Below are 18,231 nucleotides of genomic sequence, written 5' to 3'. Positions count from 1 at the left end.
TTTTAGCTTATTTTTATCTGCAGAATATGCTGCCGAAGTTTCCGGAATACAGTTCGAACCACCCTGTATAGAAACAAAATCATTTGATCTATTCTGTATCAGAATCAGATTTTCTGATATTTGACTTTATTAAAAACGCTTCTCTTGGGCGACAGAGTTCTAAGAAACTCCAAACTCAACCTCATCCTCTTTAGAACATATCGAGATCTTTTGCTTGTGCCTCCTCGATTTTCTAAATTCTGATTGCTATTGTCCTCTACGAACGTCGCTGGACTGTCCTGGAACAGCTTTTCGGACACTCTGCTATCTGATTTAGCTGGAGGGACAGTTTTGGTAGAGGATTCTAATTGGATATTGTCACAAGGGTCGGGAAATTTGGCGTAACTGAGTTCTTGTCCGGGTTTGTTTTTAGGTGTGCTCGATTTTTTTATGGGAGTTGATTTCGATAGATAGACATGTTTTGTCGTACACTTAGTGGACGATTCAAAGTCGATACCGTCACAAGGATCAGGAAATTTCAAGTAACTGTCCTCTTCTTCGGGCTTGGTGGTTTTAGGTGTGCTTGATTTTTTTAGGGGAGTTGATTTTGATGATATATAAGTCCACCCCTGTTTTGAGATTTTATTTAGAACTGTACCTAGGAGAAAAAAAAAGTGTGTCAAAGAATGTATACCGCGTGCGTCTCAACCCCTATAGTGGAGTGCCACTGTTCGGTTTTTATATGATTCAAAATAAAAAATATATAAATTGTAAAATTAGTAATTTTTTAATGGCCATAATGCGTTCTTTCAAAATCATCGAACAACTAAATCATTTCCATAGATCCAGTGGCGTACCGTGACTTTGAATTTTGAGACCAAAAACTGAAACAATAATTTGTCAAAAAATCATATTACAGCTATATGTTTTATTTTGCATAAAAATATTAACTAATAAGTTAGAATAATTATAATTCTTCCCTAACTAAGTGATTTTATCGCTAAATTTAACTAAAGCTAAGTACAACACAAATCTTAAATACGTGGACTGTTATAACCACAAATACATCGTAAAAGACTATTTTGGTAGCATTCTGAACTAGAATTCAAGTTAAACATTTTAGAAAATAATTTAAAGGAAAAATGTTAATTCAGTTAATATTAATTTTTGTATACTGCTCATATTTATCTGGTCTTCTATCATATATTTTGGAAATTAGAGAATTACCTGAAGATTTTCATCTAAAAATTGGCATTGATAGTGGTGGTGGATCACTTAAAGTTTGTCTGAATGTGCTCCCTGAAAATGATCCCGAATATTTCAAGAAATATAAAAGTGCTGGAATTAATAAACTATTCATAATTGGCTTAGAACCAAAGTTGTCTGAATCTTATGCTAACATTAAAATCCTCTTTGAGACGTTAGATCTGCAGTCCATATGTGGAATTTGTTCCTATACTTTTGCCGCTGACTTTAAGCTTATTATGATTCTCCTTGGTCTTCAGTCAAACTCATCCACTCACACTTGCCCATGGTGTGATGTAAATGTATAAAGGAAATGGAAATTAAAGGATCATTCAGAACTATAAAAAGTATTACAGAAAATACAAATTTATGGCAACAATCTGGAGGAAATATAACAAAAGTAATTTTAGTAAGCGTTTTTGTTTGAAATATTTTATTTTTTTTAAACTGTTGTTCAATGAACCATATAAAAAAGGGCAATTATTTTTTAGAAAACTGTATAAACATACCTTTAATCATTGGCGACGAAGAAACACCTGTCTTAAAGTATATTCCCCCTCCTGAGCTTCACCTTTTGTTAGGTGTGGTTCAAAAACTATTTGATTGTCTTGAATTGGAGAATACCAATGTTGCAACAGAACGGATAAAAAAGCGGGATTGAATCTAGATCATTATGGAAAATGTAACGGAAATAACGCCAGACAACTTTTAAAGAAAGTGGATATTTTGAAGACGATATCGCCCGGTAAAGAATCCTATTCAAAGTTTTTAGAAGCAAAAACCTAAACATCTTTTTTTTAGGAATAAATATATTGCAATGTTTTCTGCATTCAATCAAGTAGTTTCGAGTTGTTTTGGTCAAGCACTAAACAAACATTTTGAACATGACCTCGAACAATTTAGATTGGAAATACTCAACTTAGGTATTAAGATAACTCCAAAGATTCATGCAATTCTGCATCATGTGCCAGAGTTTATAAAAGCAAATCATTAGGGATTTACTCGGAACAAGTATATTAGGATTTACTCGGAACAAGTATCTGCGAGCAGGTTCATTTTTCCTTTAAATTATTTTCTAAAAAGTTTAACTTGAACCCTCGTTCAGAATGCTACAAAAATAGTATTTTACGATGTATTTGTTGTTATAATAGTCCACGTATTTAAGATTTGTGTTGTACTTAGCTTTAGATAAATTTAGCGATAAAACCACTTAGTTAGGGAAGAAATATAATTATTCTAACTTATTAGTTAACACTTTTATGCAAAATAAAACATATAGCTGTAATATGATTTTTTTGACAAATTATTTGTCAGTTTTTGGTCTCAAAATTCAAAGTCACGGTACGTCACTGGAACTATGGAAATGATTTAGTTGTTCGATGATTTTGAAAGAACGCATTATGGCCATTAAAAAATTACTAATTTTACAATATATATATTTTTTATTTTGAATCATATAAAAACCGAACAGTGGTGCTTTAAGCCCTTATGAGATACAAACGTCGGAATTCATTTACTGTTAACGAATTTTTATAAAACTTTTTACATTGTATTGTTAATAAGATATATTACAAAGTTTACCTATTTAAAATCGTTGCTTTCACTATAGTATTTAAATAAACACACACATATACAAATGCATACATACAAGATGGCTCCGTTTTCCGGAAAAGCTATTTACCGAAAATACCCCAAATAATGTGCTTTAAGCTAATCATTGCAATTTAACAGGAAATTGCAATGTTTATAAATTATCTTTCTTTAAGTGTTCTAATATATTTTAAAGAAATTAATATAATATACATTATTTAATAAATCAATGTTATTTTTGTTGATATTTTGTTTGTTGGTTTTCTTGATATTTTGTTTGTTGGTCACCGCGAACACACTCCGCCCTCTCATCACATTGGCTACTTGTGCAAATTTGTCGAATGTTTATTGACGGGAAAAGTTGACATTTAATATGTCATTCTATTCAGAGTGTCATTTTCTATCAAATAAAGTAAAAAAATGCCGAGTGTGCCATTTAAAATTCAAAAGTTGTAGTCATTTCCGGTGAAACAGGAAGTGACCAAAAACAATTGAATACGTCAATCAATCCTAATTTATGTCATATACTAACATACCAAATCTCGTTTTTTATCTGAAAAAATAAAAAAGTTATAGGGGGACGAGCCACTTTTGAGACGCACCCGGTATATACTTTACATTCTTATTTCATGAAATATTAGAATGTATGTCAATTGCTTCAAGATGATAGTAAATTGAATATCGTAATGTCTCACAAAATTAGGCTATTACTGAATAAAATACAATAAAAAATCAAATTTTTTAGTGCAAAATAAAACCGTGATTAACACATACCAATACTGGTTTCTCCAACTTGATTATACTTCTCCTTGTTGAATGTCTCATAATCATCATAAATATATCCTTCCTCCACTTTCCTGACCGTATCCAGAGTTTCCTGAAGAACTTCACTCCAGTCTTTAACATCCCGCTCTTCAGTCCCACTTTTCAAAGTAAAATCAATAGCAGTTTGATAACAATCATTCTCATCTTCATTTTCTAGCACTTCTTCAGGTTCTTCTTCAATGAAGGTGAGCTTGTAAAGATTCTGGTCTGATTTCTTCACAAAATCTTTGCTTCCCTGAAGATTTGCGCTGTCCGAGTTCAAAACGTCGCAATAGGTGTGACTTGAGAGACTTGTTTCCGTTTGGCAAGCCGCCTCTTTTAGTGAACTTTTTATAAGACTGGCAATAATGGGCATTCTTTGGTAAATAGATGTTATATTAAAATTTGAGAAACTGTTTGGATTATTATTATCATCCTTGGCTATGTCAGCGCCATTATACAAGTTTTTCCATCTCAATATGATGTACAAAAACAAAGACAGTAGAGTATCATTCTGAAAAATTTGTTTTAAAGTAAAAAAAAATAGGTAAAACTTTTGGTTCTTACTTTTGTATAGTTTCCAGGTGTATAGGGTCTTAATAAAACAGATCCACAAAAGAATTTACCAAGAGTAATTAAGGATTCTTTATTAATATTGTTTGGATGATATGGGCAGCAAATTTTTCTAATAAATTTTACTAAAAGATCTAATAAAATAAGATTCTGCCAGGGCAGCATATTCATTGAACTAAAAATATTTTGTTTTATTTAAAAATATCAAAAATGTTATATATCAGTACTCAGCAATTTCCTGGTCTAGTCTATGCCTTCCTGAACTACTACCACCCCTGAAATATTTTAGGACATATCTGCATTCTTCACCAATATCAACCCAATCAAACCAACATCCATTGGTATAGGTGGGTAATAAAGGTAAAGGTAATAGACCCAAAAAATGTCTTAACAACCAGAAATAACTTCCTGTAGGATAGCCCTGGATACTATTCCGGTAATCAATATCCAGAATTAACTTGTCCTTCAGATCAAAACGCGTTTGAAGAGAACCTTGAGAATATCTGTAATATTGAAAATTTAGCACCAATAATAAAAAATACAGCTCTGTTTTTTACTTTAGGACATCTTCAATATCTGAACTACAATCTCTGTACTCATTGTAAGCTATCACAAAAAGAAACTAAAATATAAAGCAGAAATAATGGCATAATAATTTAAAAATGTTTTTTATGTTTTACTTTAAGCCTGGAATGAACATCACCTGGTGGAAAAATATCTTCCAGGGGAACTCCAAAATCAAACCTAAGAATTTAAAAATTATCATAAAGTTAGTACCTTTAATATAGTGAGTAAATTACCGTGTAGTTAAAATACTGGATAAAGAAGTTTCTACCGGCATTTTTGTTTAAATTTTACAATTTAGAAATCAAAGTTAGAAATCATTAAATTTATAACAATAACAAATGTCAATAAAACTTGGTTCAGGTTTTTACCAGTAGATGGGTGTACTGTAGTTTTGAAGTTGATTGCAGAGATATAGAGGTAGAGAGAAAAAATCCAAAACTGTTCTTTTAAAAAACGTTTATTTTAGTTAATCGAGGGTATAAGCTAGTTATAAAATGATAAAACCTTTATTTGTCATGTTGTATGCTACGTTCTTTGTTCTTTTTACTTGAAGGCTACGTTTTTTGAAATTTCTGCCCATCTTATATCCTGAATCGATAAAATATCCTTTTCTGATATTTACTGGACAGCTCTAATTTATATAATAAATAATCTGTGGCGTTGACGTAGAATCTTAACCTAAAATTTAATGTATCATTTTATTTATATCAAAGTTTATATTAGTGATTTTTAATATAATTTATAATGTCCAATAGCCATTTATTTTTAAAACCAGCCTTTATAACAACGCCTGGCCAAAATGGTGTCGGAAGATACGTTTGTCAGCTACAGAGAGTTGTTCTTAAATTTTGCAAAAACAATGGTTCGAGTAGGGGTATGAGGTAATATAATATTATTTAATCTGAAATCCCATAATTTGATACTGTATGTTTCTTTGATTCAAGAGAATTTATAGAAACCAAATTAATGGATTTTGTTAAGGAAAGTCCAGAGGTTGCTGTGTATGTGAAGCCAAGAAGGCATCGCACACCGATTATTAAAGCAGAATATCGTAAGCAAAATACGACATAGAATAGTTTTATAAATATCGACTTAATGCATTCTTTTTACAGTTAACGGTGACACACAGTGGGTGAATGCTAGAAACTTTACAGAAGACGAAATACTGAAATGGTTAAAGTTATTAAAGTCACAAAGCTCAGACAGAACTGGAATTAGATTACGAAAACTAATTCATACTGATTTTCCCTCAGTTCAAGGTCCATGGACACCATATACCTTCAGGTTTACCAAATATCTCTTAAAAAAAATTGAAAAATACATAAAAATATTAATTTCCAGAGATCCACAATTGAATAAAGTAGAATTTCCATGTCCAGAACTAACAGGGCCGTTTATTAATGAGACTTCTGCTACTGAAGAATTATTAGAGTTATACAAAAGACAGAAACTTGGAAATGTAGAAGAGAGTAGAGCAGAGTAGATGATATTATGTAGTATTTTTATTAAAATAAAGCTGTAGATTAGTTAATTATATTGTTGGCATTCTTCTTGGATTCAGCTTTCAGAATAACAAATACTCATTTATTTAAAAATTAATTAACAACAATGTTGGTATTTGGTGGTATTTTCAAAAAGCGCGCGTAATTTTTCAAAATATTATTTACTGGTTGCCTACTATCCTTTCTGTATTAGTGGTCAGGATTAGATTCAATACCAATTTTTTAAAATTAAATAGTACTTTATTTCATGCAAATAAAGTGTAATACAAAACTATATTTACAGTGTGTAAACGGTTCTCAATATTACAACTTAAAGCTAAATCGATAACTACCAAACAAAGGCCACACACTCCTAGCGCACATTTACAAAAATAAATGCTCTTTCTTTTACATCAGTCCCTATATTGGTACGCCACTGTTCTCATTTTATATTTCTCGGGTTTAAAACTAGGAAATTAAGGAAGAATATGTACAACTAACTGAATGGTTTTATAAGAATAAGGAAAAGTAATTTATTGTCTTCTAAATTTCATTTCTAAACTAATCGACACAATGTTTGAGCATTACAAAAATAACTAAATACTAAAATGACTAATTTTTACTTAAGTCTATTTAAAATGATTTATGTTTATACAGGGTGTTTCAAAAAGATGTGCCATCTCTCGTCGGGAAATTCCTCATGTAAAAATATGATTTATTTTTCATATCAACATAGGTCCGACTCTGCTTTGTTTCGTAGCCACAGGGTCAGGGCCATGTAAGTGAAATATTCAAAATGGTTCCAGCAAAAGTTTCCCAATTATGACGGGTGATGGCGCTAATCGTCAAGATTTTTGGACAGGGATTTTGCTTACCGACAATACGAAGGGAGCTACGACCGGACCGGACCAATCAGGATGATCAGTCTTTCTTGGACATTTGCCGCGGAAGTGTGTGTTAATTTCTGTTGTGATAAGTGTGGTTGTGTTTGCAGTTTGATTTTTCGGTTTTGATATTATGTTAAAATTAATTTTGAAGTATTGTATCGCCTGTTTTTATGTAATAGTACTTTTTCTAGTTCTATGATCTGATATGTTATGCTTTGTTAATGTTTGTTTAACAATGTTATACCAAAGAGGTTATACTTAATATATCAATTTGCATAGCCTAACTTTTTTATCAATAAACTTTGTAGATTTTCAGATTATTTAATTCCTTTTGTTTCCGTTTGTAATTTTATTTTTAAGACATATTATGTGATTGTTTCAGATAATATGTTTTAAAAATAAACTTGCAAATAGCGAATAAAAATATTTAAAATAAAAAAGTGTATTTTACAATTCCCCCCGGCCCCGCACCCCTTTGGCTAACCTGTAAATGTCAGCTTTGTCGAGAGATGGCGCTACGAAAATGGAACCGATTTATTACAAGGAACTTGGGCTTCTTTTTCGTTAGTATATTCTGTGCACAGGGCGTTAAAGTCTTAATAATCTTTCGATTTATTATAATTTTCTTCCAAGTACTTTTAATGATTCGAATGAAATTTTGAGGGTAAAAGTTATTATAAGTGCTACACATTGCCTGGAAACTTATATGGTGAAATTTTGATAAAATAATTTAGTACTCACTAAAAACACGGTATGTCGCTAGTGGTAGGAAAAATAATTTTTAGAGGTTACTAGTTTCCTAATTAATCTAAAAAATAAAAAATCGTTAGACGGCGGGCTCTTAATAAGTATATTTATTTTTTTCTCGGCAACCGTTTGATGAACAAGAAAAACTCAAAAGATCAATTTTGCTGAAAAAGGATGGCCAGTCAAGAAAAAAATATATTTTCCTTAAAAAAGCAGTAGTGTACCATTTATGTTAAGCAAAATATCGATTTTTTTTTAATTTTTAACACCCTGTAGATCAGAAAGGAAGTACATTAGACCCAATGATTATATAAAAATTGGGTAAATTGTTTTAAGGACACATAAGGAATCACACCACAATTTTTTAGACTAATTAGAAAACACCCTGTATATTGTCAACATGACAATGATTGTTGATAAATCAAAAAATACCTTTTCTGTGAAAAAAGCCCGATTTTCGCAGGAAAAATTTTGGTTTTTATTGAATTTGGGCCTGCGTCTGCAAATACCGGTATGTTTTTTAATATTCTATCTATCTAAATTTTAAATATCATAGTCAAAAATAGTTTTATTATTTATTAACTGTAAAAATGGTATACTTATAAGTTTTATCAAATATTGTGATTTACTTTCTACCTTGTAGTCAAAATTTATATTTAATAAACTGTAAAATATATATATTCTTATGTTTTATTAAAGTTACTCTGATATACTAATATATCAGTGTAACTTTAAAACTAAATCCTTTGAAATCAAATATAAACATAAAAAATATTTACAGCAGAAAAGGCGAAGGCGCTGGGTTAAACGTAGTCTCTACTAAGAACACGGAGGGGCGCTTTGACCCAAAATTTTACTATTAAGTTTCATATCTATCTTAATAGAAGATTATTTTCTTTTATCTATGGTGCTACATATTTTAATGTTATGTGAAAAAAAGTGTCGATAAATTCCACATTCATCGACGTGCATATGGGTTAATATGCAACAACAAAGAACATTGTATAGATCTTAATAATTTAAAATTAATTAAACAAGTCTCAAATTACAGGCAATTAGATGCATATGAAAGCATCAGAATTAATAAACAAACAAATCAGAATCGAACCTATGTTGATATGAGAAATAAATCTTATTTTTACGTGAGGAATCTCCCCACGAGAGATGGCACATGTTTTTTGAAACACCCTGTATTAGCTTTAATCTTTTTAAACTTCCCATCATAACAAAATTAGAAAGTCTAAAAAGATTTTTAACTTTCTATTAAAAAAGGAGTTTCTATTAAAAAAAACTAGAGTTGTTTGATAAGTCTAACTAAAATATCTAAAGGAGACGTTTTTAAACAAAATAAAGGGGTAAGGACAATTGCCAGCTAAATTTAGATGAAAACAAATTCATCTACCGCCAGTTTATTCATGTTTGTTTGAATACTACAAGAGCAAATATTCAAGGCTCTAATTTTATGAATATAAAAAGTATTCAAATAATTCTTTTCACAGCCTGAAAAAATAAACTGTTAGTAACCTGAGGCGTTTTTAATTTAATACAAAATGGTGATCAATAACTACCGTGTAGATAGAAAAAAAGTTATAATCAAACCAACCTGGTACGTTCACACAATTTTTTTATATGGTTTTATTGATATTTTTACTGTTATACTGTTATACGCCTACTTGACACGATCGAAATGTACTTGGATCAAATACACTTGGAAGCTGCGCGCGTCTCACTTGAACCCTGTTTGGACTGTACCAACCAGCCGTTTGCACAAACCTGTCCCACTTTTTTTTGTCAAACGGAAGATGTTGTAAACAAAATGTTCATAGCCCTCTTCGTTTCTAAGCTACAGGATCTTTTTGAAAATTTTACAATTTTGGACACTCCCTGTATCTTTGTTATTGTGAAAAGTATCGAGAAGGTGAAAACTGTTTATTATAGATATGTTTACGTAGAATACTGTGGCGTGGTCTGTTATTCTACGAAAAAAATATATTTGAAAATTTGAACTAAAGTTATGTTTTCTTAAATGGAACACCCTGTATAAGTAAATTATATGATCTGAGTTGCCCATAAACTTCTTAAAAATATATATCCTTCTCTATTTATTTTCACTATTTACTAGTGATGAGTGAAATATCGGTAACTGTGACTTTGTCACTGATATTCTATAATCACAGTCACGGCCTGTGACTGATTTGAAAATAAACGGTGACTTGCTAAAGCGTGACGAATTGTGATTTCTCTGGTAACGAGAAAATACTTCACAGAGCGGGAAGTCGCGCGTCGCGCGTCGCGAACGCAGCTGCCGATGGCGCCGGTCGTGACTCAGTTCACAGTCACGAGTCACGACGTAGGTCTCATAGGATAGATATCTGACAAAGTGATCTAAAGACAGTGACTGTTAGAAGTGATTTAATTTTTTATGTATTTTATATTTTATTACTATTTTTTATCACTACGAATCGGTTTGGTTCCTTTTTAGTTTAGCAGGTTTTTTTAAAGCCAAACATGAAGTTTTACCTTTATACTGTTTATTTTTTTTAGAAACTTCATTTTTTATATATTTCGTTTATTTTAATACAAAGGAAAATATTTGTTGTTTAATGTATTACTTATATCGTGTTGTTAAGTTTCGTTCATTATGGTTATGAGCATGTTGCATATTTGATTCTTTTCCCGTTGGTTTCTTTAAATAAAAAAATTGTTTTATTTTTATTTTTTAATATACCTTTTACCCACTGTTTAGTGTTTTCTATTTCAGCGGCCTTGGATAAAGGACAAATAAAAATTAGTATAACAACAACAGAATCGTATCATTCGTATCGTATCTTATATTTTAGCCGTGATTGTGCTTTCGGATTCATAATCATAAAGTCGCAGTCACAGTTAAGAGTCACAGATAATACAAAGTCGCTGTCACAGGTAAGCCTGTGAACAGAAAATCACGGTTTGGTTCATCACTACTATTTACTGCAATATTTAAAAGTTTTCATCAATAGATATTTTTATTAGTAGGCCATGATTAATAGTCAAAGAAACTAAATAATTATTAAAAGTATACTGCTATCTGTCTCTTGTTTTATTTTGGGAACCACTAATATATTCTTTATACCGTATGATCGAAAAAAGCGGCGTCCAGTTGGCTGGAAAATGACGATCGAAGACATTTCCTATATAAATTTACATATAAAATGACAGATCTTTATTTCATATCCTGTTTTTTTTTTTTGATCATACGGTATATCAGGAAAACTTAACTCTCTATCGCTATTTGTAAATCTTGGAAGCTACTGTACCGGAATTCCTTTAGCTAATTTACGTGAAATACACTTTCTGCAAGAAGGGGTCCCCCCTCACAACTTTGAAAATATTAAAATTTTGTTAAATGAGTATTTCCCAAATCAATGAATTGGGACTAATATGGACCCATACGATGGGTCCATATTAGTCCCAATTCATGGTCCCCGGATTTGTCCGTTCTCGATTTCTCTATTTAGGGATGTTTGAAATATGAAATATATTGTGGCAACTACAACAATGTCGAAGCCTAGAAAAAGCTATCAGGCAAGCTTTTGGATATTTGCAAACCCATCCCGTTATAATAAATCCCGTTATAAAAAAAGAAGAAAAATATATTCAGAGATTCAGTGGTAACAGTTTAAAAGTAAAATATTTCAGTCCCAAATAAAATTTGAATATGTGTATGACTATTTAAGTAAGTACCATTTTGATTTTTTTTTGTTATCTATCACGGCCTACTAATAAGAAAATATCTTTTAAATATTGAAGTAAATAATGAAAATAACTATAGAGTGATATATATTTTTGAGAAGCTCATAGCAAGCCGTATCATATGATTTATAAATATACAGGGTATTCCATTTGAAAAAACATAACTTTAGTTCATATTTTCAAAAATATTTTTTTCATAGAAAAACAAACTACGCCGCTGTGTTCTACGTAAAAAGTTCTACAAGAATCTGTTTTCACCTTCTCGATACCTTTCACAATAACGGAGATACGGGGACGGTCCCAAATTACAAAGTATTCGAAAAGACCCTGTAGCTCAGAAACAAAGAGGACTATGAAAATTTTGTTTACAATATCCTAATAATAATAGCTCCCGTATATAGCGTTTAACTCCTTGGGAGTAGCAAGTTGCGAGCTTGCCATGCTAGAGCCGTTCGGTATACAAGGAAGGTAATGTGGCTAGCACTACGCTTCAACCGCCTATTATTACCTTAGAATTGTGAATCCCAAGTACTCATTTAAGGCTGAGTCGACCTAGGTACCCAAACTATTGTTATTTTAATAAAAATTAGTTAAAGCCTGGCGCATCCGCCACGACATAAGGAAAAAAAAATACTTTTTATTTTCATTTTCTTAATTAATTAAAAAAAAATCCGGCGACGACAATTTTTAGAAGAGCCAATTAGCTATCTTTTAGTAAAAAAGGCAACTTTCTAGAGCAAATCGTTACTTAAGTAGAAACGACACAGATAAACATTAGCATTTTATATATACAGGGTGTCCCAGAAATAAGAGCAAATATTTTAAGGGGTGGTAGATCTCGATAAAAGAAACATATTTTCTCTCTGTCGTTTTTCACATAAGTCCAAAATAACGGAGTTATTTTACTTTGAAAATTTCCAAAAAAATGATTTTTTGCAAAAATTTTGAGAACCACTGGATCATTTCTGGATTTTCTTTCTTGTAAATTTAATCTACCACCTATGCTGCCATATTATCAGAAAATTATGTTTTTTAAATAAAAAATAAAAAAAAAATCCAAAAAAATATTCAAAAAATTCCGAATTTAAAAAAAAATTCGCGAAAAAATCTCATAGGCGTGTTTCTGGGGTTGAACTATACTACCAGTTAAAATATTTGCACTTATTTCTGGGACAACTTGTATAGTCGGCTGATGAAATGCAGGGTGTAGGATTCAAACCCACAACCTTGAGATTGGTAGACAAAAGCCTGTACCTCTACGCCACCGGGCACCTTTTACAACATCTTCCGTTTGACAAAACAGTGGAACAGGTTTGTGCGAACCGCATCCTCCTATCTTTACTAATAACAGAGATACTGTATGATTTCAACGAAAATGAGACACCCTGTACACTTTGACCGTGTCAACCAGGCTTTAGTACCTACTGGATTAGAATTTGTTTGAATGTCAACGTCCAAGGCCCACTTGATTGTAACTTCTTAGAAACCGATATACGATCAGAAAAAAACACCGTCACGGTAACCTTTGAAACGATAATTCACATTACCGACCCCATTATGGCATTTATGAAAAATTCACATAAAAACTTGGCAAATTTTATGTTAATTTTTAAAGACAGAAATCACCATCAAGAATAATTTCAAAGGCTACTGTGACGTCGAAATTTTAATCGTACGTTATTTATCTTAAGACTATAAGCACACGACTATTTAGAAATGAATAAGCTAACCAAAAAGCTTAAATAAACTACGCGGGAAAAATATAAATTAATACAACATATTCTATTTCATTTATACCATAATTATAATATGATTGAAAAAATGGAGCGCGGGTAGGTACTAAAAATTTCACTTAATAGATACGAATGTTTGAGATATTTTGTTTCGGAGTAGTACAATAAAAAATGCAATCTTTTTATTGTTTTTCGTTTCTTACCGTATAATTATTACATCATCCGACCAATCACAAGAAAAATGACCTAAAATCTAAGTGCCATGACTAGAGATGATCATATACTAACAACCACGATGGCCAGTCTTTTCAAGTTTGCTCTCATTGCTCCGAAATTCCAGGAAACTTAAAATTTATTTATTTACTCAAAAATAATAATTGAGTCTGACTCGAAATAAAAATGTAAATTTGGCAGCTTCGGTACCTATTGATTTCTTTTACGTGGAGTTACTGACTTTAGTTTTATCTTAAAAGAAAACAAAAAGAGAGATACAAAACTAATGAGATGATTTTTTAATGCTAAAAGTTCTTGAAATGTTTTTGGTTTACTCTACTTTCAATCTTTTGCTGAATTCCTCTTGCTGTCGCTCTTTCCATTCTTTTTTGGCTTTATACCTCTTCAACTGGCCGTCCCTAAAAATTAAAAAGAAAATACAACGTTGAACAAAACATGTTTTAACTAGTCTGATATACAGGGTTGTCCGAATTGTATTCGGGAAACTTCGGCAGTATATTCTGCAAATAAAAATAAGTAAAAAAGTTTGTATAACCCCCCCCCCCCCTACTGAGTGAAAAATTATACATTTCCACCGTTTTTTACGTCTCTTAGTAAAAATCGCTACCGAGTAATGGTTCTCGAAATATTTATATTTGAAATAATCAATATATGTCATCATTGACAAAAATTGGATACGTTGACTAGATAGTTATTGGTCTAAAATCATAAATTTGAGATGTTTTTGTGCCACATGTTCAACAAAAATTGTTTCATCATAATTCTTTCTAGAAAAAACTATTGATTAATTTAAAAAAATTTAAAGTTCCCAGATTTGTCATTTCGTTCAAATAACTATCTAATCAACATGTTTAATTTGTCACTAATGACATGTACTGATAATTTACATTCCAAACGTCTTGAAAAGCGTTATTCGTAGCGGTTTTTACCAAAGAATCTTTTTTTAATTATTAAAATTAAAATTAGATTCTTGAAACCCGTTAAAAAATACGCCCACCTACAAGTAAGAGTAAAATTGACATGGAAATCAAATTTCTCAAGTCAAAAAACACCTCAGACACCAATTTTAATCCAAATATCGATGTTAGTTCAGAAATTATTTGGAAAAAATCGAAATAAAAATGAAATTTTTATTGATGAAAATGAAATATTCAATTCGGACCACTCTGTATATCTGACTTTGATTTTTATTTGGTTTGCATTAGACTTGTATTTTTTATTAAATAGTTGAAAGAAAGAGGTTTTCTTATAGTTTTAAACATAAATGTTTAAAAATTGTAAAACAAGTAATGGTTTTTTTGTGTAACACATTTAAAACACTTATTATTTAGCAAAATGCATAAAACATAACTCTGACTTCAATTTGTTTCATTCCAGCAAAATTTTCTTTTGAAATTTTCTGAATAACAAAAATACTGTGTAGTCTGGAGAGGATTAAGCCAGCAATTTTTATTTACATATTATATATGCCATAGAGTTAATTAAAAAACAATTAGATATACAGAACCATAAAAATATTTTATGCCCTATAAATATAATCTTTTTAAACCTCTATAATAAAATTTTTACCACATAATTTATTGTATATTATTTTAATAGATTTTAATCTTGATAAGTACCGGTACTTCTTAAAATTTTATATAAACAAAGAAAAAAACAATTACACAGTTTTTCAAACAGCTTTGTTTCTCTCTTGTGAATATGATGTATAATTATTATTGTAAACATTTTTTTAAAGGATGAGTATCCCATAAAAATTATACTATTTTATATACCCATTATAAATTCCACATTTTCTCTAGTTTCAAAAAAGTCAGTACTTACCAAACTAAATCGACTAAACCGCCCTGTTTGGCTATCGCACTTTTCACCCTATTGGCGAAATCTATGGAACTCTCCCCTTCCTTTTTCTGCATAGGAGGTAAGTACCATACATCGCAGACGATGGCCCAGCTGGTCATCATCATGTACAAATAATGAAGCATGGAATATTTGCTGCTGTTCCAAAATGCATCGCCAAACCTGTTAAAAACCAACAAAATTACAATAGAATACTTTCGGTAAACCATAAAATATTCGGTTATGGTTGGTATGATGTTTCCAAAGCCAAAACAGAAACAGGGATAGTAGTTTTTTCTACCCCAGCATTCTTCAGGCAGAAATCTACGCTATAAGATATGAGTAAATATATTTCGATAGCTGCTTAAAAAAATTATTACAAATACAAGAACTGTCCTGAAATCAAAACTATATTAGGTATTACCACAGATTATACAGATTATAATCTTTGTTTTTCCTTTATTGTTTTTCGTGGTTCCAATTTTCGGAATCGGGCACTAGTTAGGTGACTAGTTTGCGCACATAGCACGCCCACTTATGGCCTCTAAAATTGTGCACAGCGCCTGACCGGCACAGTTATTAGAGAGATATCGGAAAACCGAATAGCGTCATCCAGTATTTACGCGTACCTTATCATGGTTACGATATGCGCGAGTCAACGCAACACCCGCTAATAACGTTACCGCCTGACGTAATTTGCGGATCAATTACACCAAGCGCTGTTTCTAAATAACCTCTGATAACGTTTAAAAATTGCTTAAATAGGCATGTGCGGGTATTTGACAACCGGAGCTGGCCGGCGAGATCTTTTATTTTAGGTTATATTTGAATTGTTTTGAATTACTGCTTTAGTTTTATTAGGTAATTTGATATTTAAGTAGCTGGGATTAGTTTTAATTAAATAAATATGGCCCAAAATATGGATTCCACCTCTTCCAATACTAAAGAACCTATAAAGAGTCTTATGTTTACAGCAGATGACGACTTAGCCCTTCTAAGAGAATTTGTTGCTTGTAGCCCTAAACCCATTGGTAGACGTTGAACAATAAAGCACTGGAAATAAGCACTTTAGCCCTTTAGTTTTAAAATACCTAGTAAACAAAACAATTTCAAAGTTTTAAATTCAAAGTTAGGTTAAGTTTAAATAGCGGACGCGACGCGAACAGAATTCTTTCCGATCTGATAACTACAAATGAAAAGAGTTAATACCACCTCACGTAAAGGAAATAACACCTGGCCTTATTAACGTCCATGCACGCTATTCAGTTTAGCGATATCTCTCTATTACGCTGTTTATTGTTATTTTACGCCAGTTTATTTTTGCGCACAGAAAATTTGACTCGTTTGCACATCGTCATACAAAACAATTTTCGTACCACGAATTAGGGACAAGATTTTTATCTGTATACTTATAGGATACCTAATCTGTGGTATTACCCTTGTATTACTTAAGATGGTATATACTTACTTTGCTATAAATATCGTAATCTTAAATCACACGGGGTCTTCAAAATTCTACGCCAAACTTTCTAAAATATGAAATAATTTCTCTTCGTATTTTTAAATGGAACACCCTATATATTATTTTTTTTATTAGATGGAGAACTAAGAAATGAACATTTTTCGTATTTAGATTATTTCAAAATTTTCAACAATTTTCAACTGTTTCGCAGATACTCGCGATAATATTTCATACGGCTCTTTCAACGGTAAAATACAAGAGAAAAATCATTAGGTGGCTTTGGTAATATGATAAATAAATGAAATATAAAACCGCGAATATCTGAGAAACCGTTAAAATTTTTGAAATAATCTATATACAAAAAATATTTATTTTTTAATTTTCCATCTATTAAAAAAAATAATATACAGGGTGTTCCATTTAAAAAGAAAAATTATTTTATATTTTAGAAAGTTTGGCGTAGAATTTTGAACATCCTGTCTGATTTAAGATTACGACATTTATAGTCAAGTAATAGTACGAGAGCAACGTCGGAAAAACAAGTATTTTAAGACGTCTGGCTCTTTGATATATCTTTTACTATGCTCTCTAGAACAGCATGCGGCCCGTCTGGCTGCCGGTAAACGTTGCGTGTGCATCTGGCTGCGGTAAACGTTTACTGTGCATTGAAAGAAAATCCTATATTTTTATTAGTCCTTTAAATTCTAGTATTGAATATAAACCGACCGAGTCTCCATAGATCAGCGCGTAGAGGTTCTGCCTATCAAGCTAGGGGTCAGAGTTCGAATCCGGGTCAGGGCAAAATCTTTTTTATTTTATTTTCGTTTCTATTCTGATAGTAAAGCATTAAATATATTTTTTGAATCACCAGAATTATTTAATACTTTACTATCAGAATATAAACGAAAATAAAATAAAACAGTCTTTGCCCTGACCCGGATTCGAACTCTAAATCCTCGGCTCGTAGTCGGAAACTCTACGCACTGCGATATGAAGACATATTCGATTTATATTCAATACTAGAATTTATAGAACTAAATTAAAAAAATATATATAGGATCTTCTTCCGATGCGCAGTAGTGAACGCAAAGCGTATCGGCAGCCAGACGGGCCGCATGCTATTCCAGAAAGCATAGTAAAATATGTATCAAAGAGCCAGATAGACGTCTTAAAATACTTTCTCGAAAACGTTCTAGCTCTTAGGTCTTAGACTATAAGTACAGACCATCTAAAGTAAATGCCTATAATAGTTTTTGTGTTCTTGTGTTTATAATATTTTTTTAAGAAAGGTTGAAAAATATATTTTTTTTTATTTATTTATTTATTTATTTATATCTCAGAAACTATCGAAATATATT

At 31.2% G+C, this 18,231-nt stretch overlaps 3 protein-coding genes across 4 annotated transcripts in view; 1 reads left to right on the top strand and 2 right to left on the bottom strand.

Moving 5' to 3' along the window:
• On the bottom strand, positions 1-5,085 carry LOC115879390. The gene is made up of 7 exons (XM_030896206.1): positions 4,992-5,085; positions 4,872-4,935; positions 4,749-4,813; positions 4,419-4,694; positions 4,186-4,366; positions 3,589-4,132; positions 1-637 (listed from the first exon to the last, which is right to left on the bottom strand). The coding sequence occupies exons 1-7, from the start codon at positions 5,030-5,032 to the stop codon at positions 105-107; spliced, it is 1,704 nt and encodes a 567-aa protein (XP_030752066.1). The 5' UTR covers positions 5,033-5,085; the 3' UTR covers positions 1-104.
• Positions 5,086-5,199: 114 nt separating this feature from the next.
• LOC115879067 (glycerol-3-phosphate acyltransferase 3) overlaps positions 5,200-18,231 on the bottom strand; it is a 56,472-nt gene continuing 43,440 nt past the window's right edge. For both annotated transcript variants that reach the window (XM_030895711.1, XM_030895710.1), the window contains exons 8-10: positions 15,397-15,594; positions 13,892-13,970; positions 5,200-5,436 (exon numbers count right to left, since the gene is read on the bottom strand). In XM_030895711.1, the coding sequence (XP_030751571.1) occupies positions 5,395-5,436; positions 13,892-13,970; positions 15,397-15,594 (319 nt within the window). In that variant the 3' untranslated portion in view covers positions 5,200-5,394. The remainder of the gene's footprint in view (positions 5,437-13,891; positions 13,971-15,396; positions 15,595-18,231) is intronic.
• Positions 5,402-6,292, top strand: LOC115879068 (39S ribosomal protein L43, mitochondrial). Its single transcript, XM_030895712.1, has 4 exons — positions 5,402-5,639; positions 5,703-5,809; positions 5,871-6,042; positions 6,100-6,292. The coding sequence occupies exons 1-4, from the start codon at positions 5,503-5,505 to the stop codon at positions 6,239-6,241; spliced, it is 558 nt and encodes a 185-aa protein (XP_030751572.1). The 5' UTR covers positions 5,402-5,502; the 3' UTR covers positions 6,242-6,292.

Source organism: Sitophilus oryzae, unplaced genomic scaffold (genome assembly GCF_002938485.1).
Source record: "Sitophilus oryzae breed Bouriz unplaced genomic scaffold, Soryzae_2.0 scaffold_1576_pilon_pilon, whole genome shotgun sequence".
NCBI classification, from domain to species: Eukaryota; Metazoa; Arthropoda; class Insecta; order Coleoptera; family Curculionidae; genus Sitophilus; species Sitophilus oryzae.
Note: the sequence above shows the minus strand (reverse complement) of the source record. Positions and strands in the feature narration are given on the sequence as shown.

Excerpts from the sequence above, each read along its gene's own strand:
- LOC115879068 (XM_030895712.1), top strand. The coding sequence starts at position 5,503 with ATGTCCAATAGCCATTTATTTTTAAAACCAGCCTTTATAACAACGCCT. Across the intron at positions 5,810-5,870 it reads GATTATTAAAGCAGAATATC|TTAACGGTGACACACAGTGG; the intron begins GTAAGCAAAATA and ends TTCTTTTTACAG. Across the intron at positions 6,043-6,099 it reads TGGACACCATATACCTTCAG|AGATCCACAATTGAATAAAG; the intron begins GTTTACCAAATA and ends ATTAATTTCCAG.
- LOC115879390 (XM_030896206.1), bottom strand. The coding sequence starts at position 5,032 with ATGCCGGTAGAAACTTCTTTATCCAGTATTTTAACTACACG. Across the intron at positions 4,936-4,991 it reads TCCAGTATTTTAACTACACG|GTTTGATTTTGGAGTTCCCC; the intron begins GTAATTTACTCA and ends TTAAATTCTTAG. Across the intron at positions 4,367-4,418 it reads CTAGACCAGGAAATTGCTGA|TTCAATGAATATGCTGCCCT; the intron begins GTACTGATATAT and ends AAATATTTTTAG.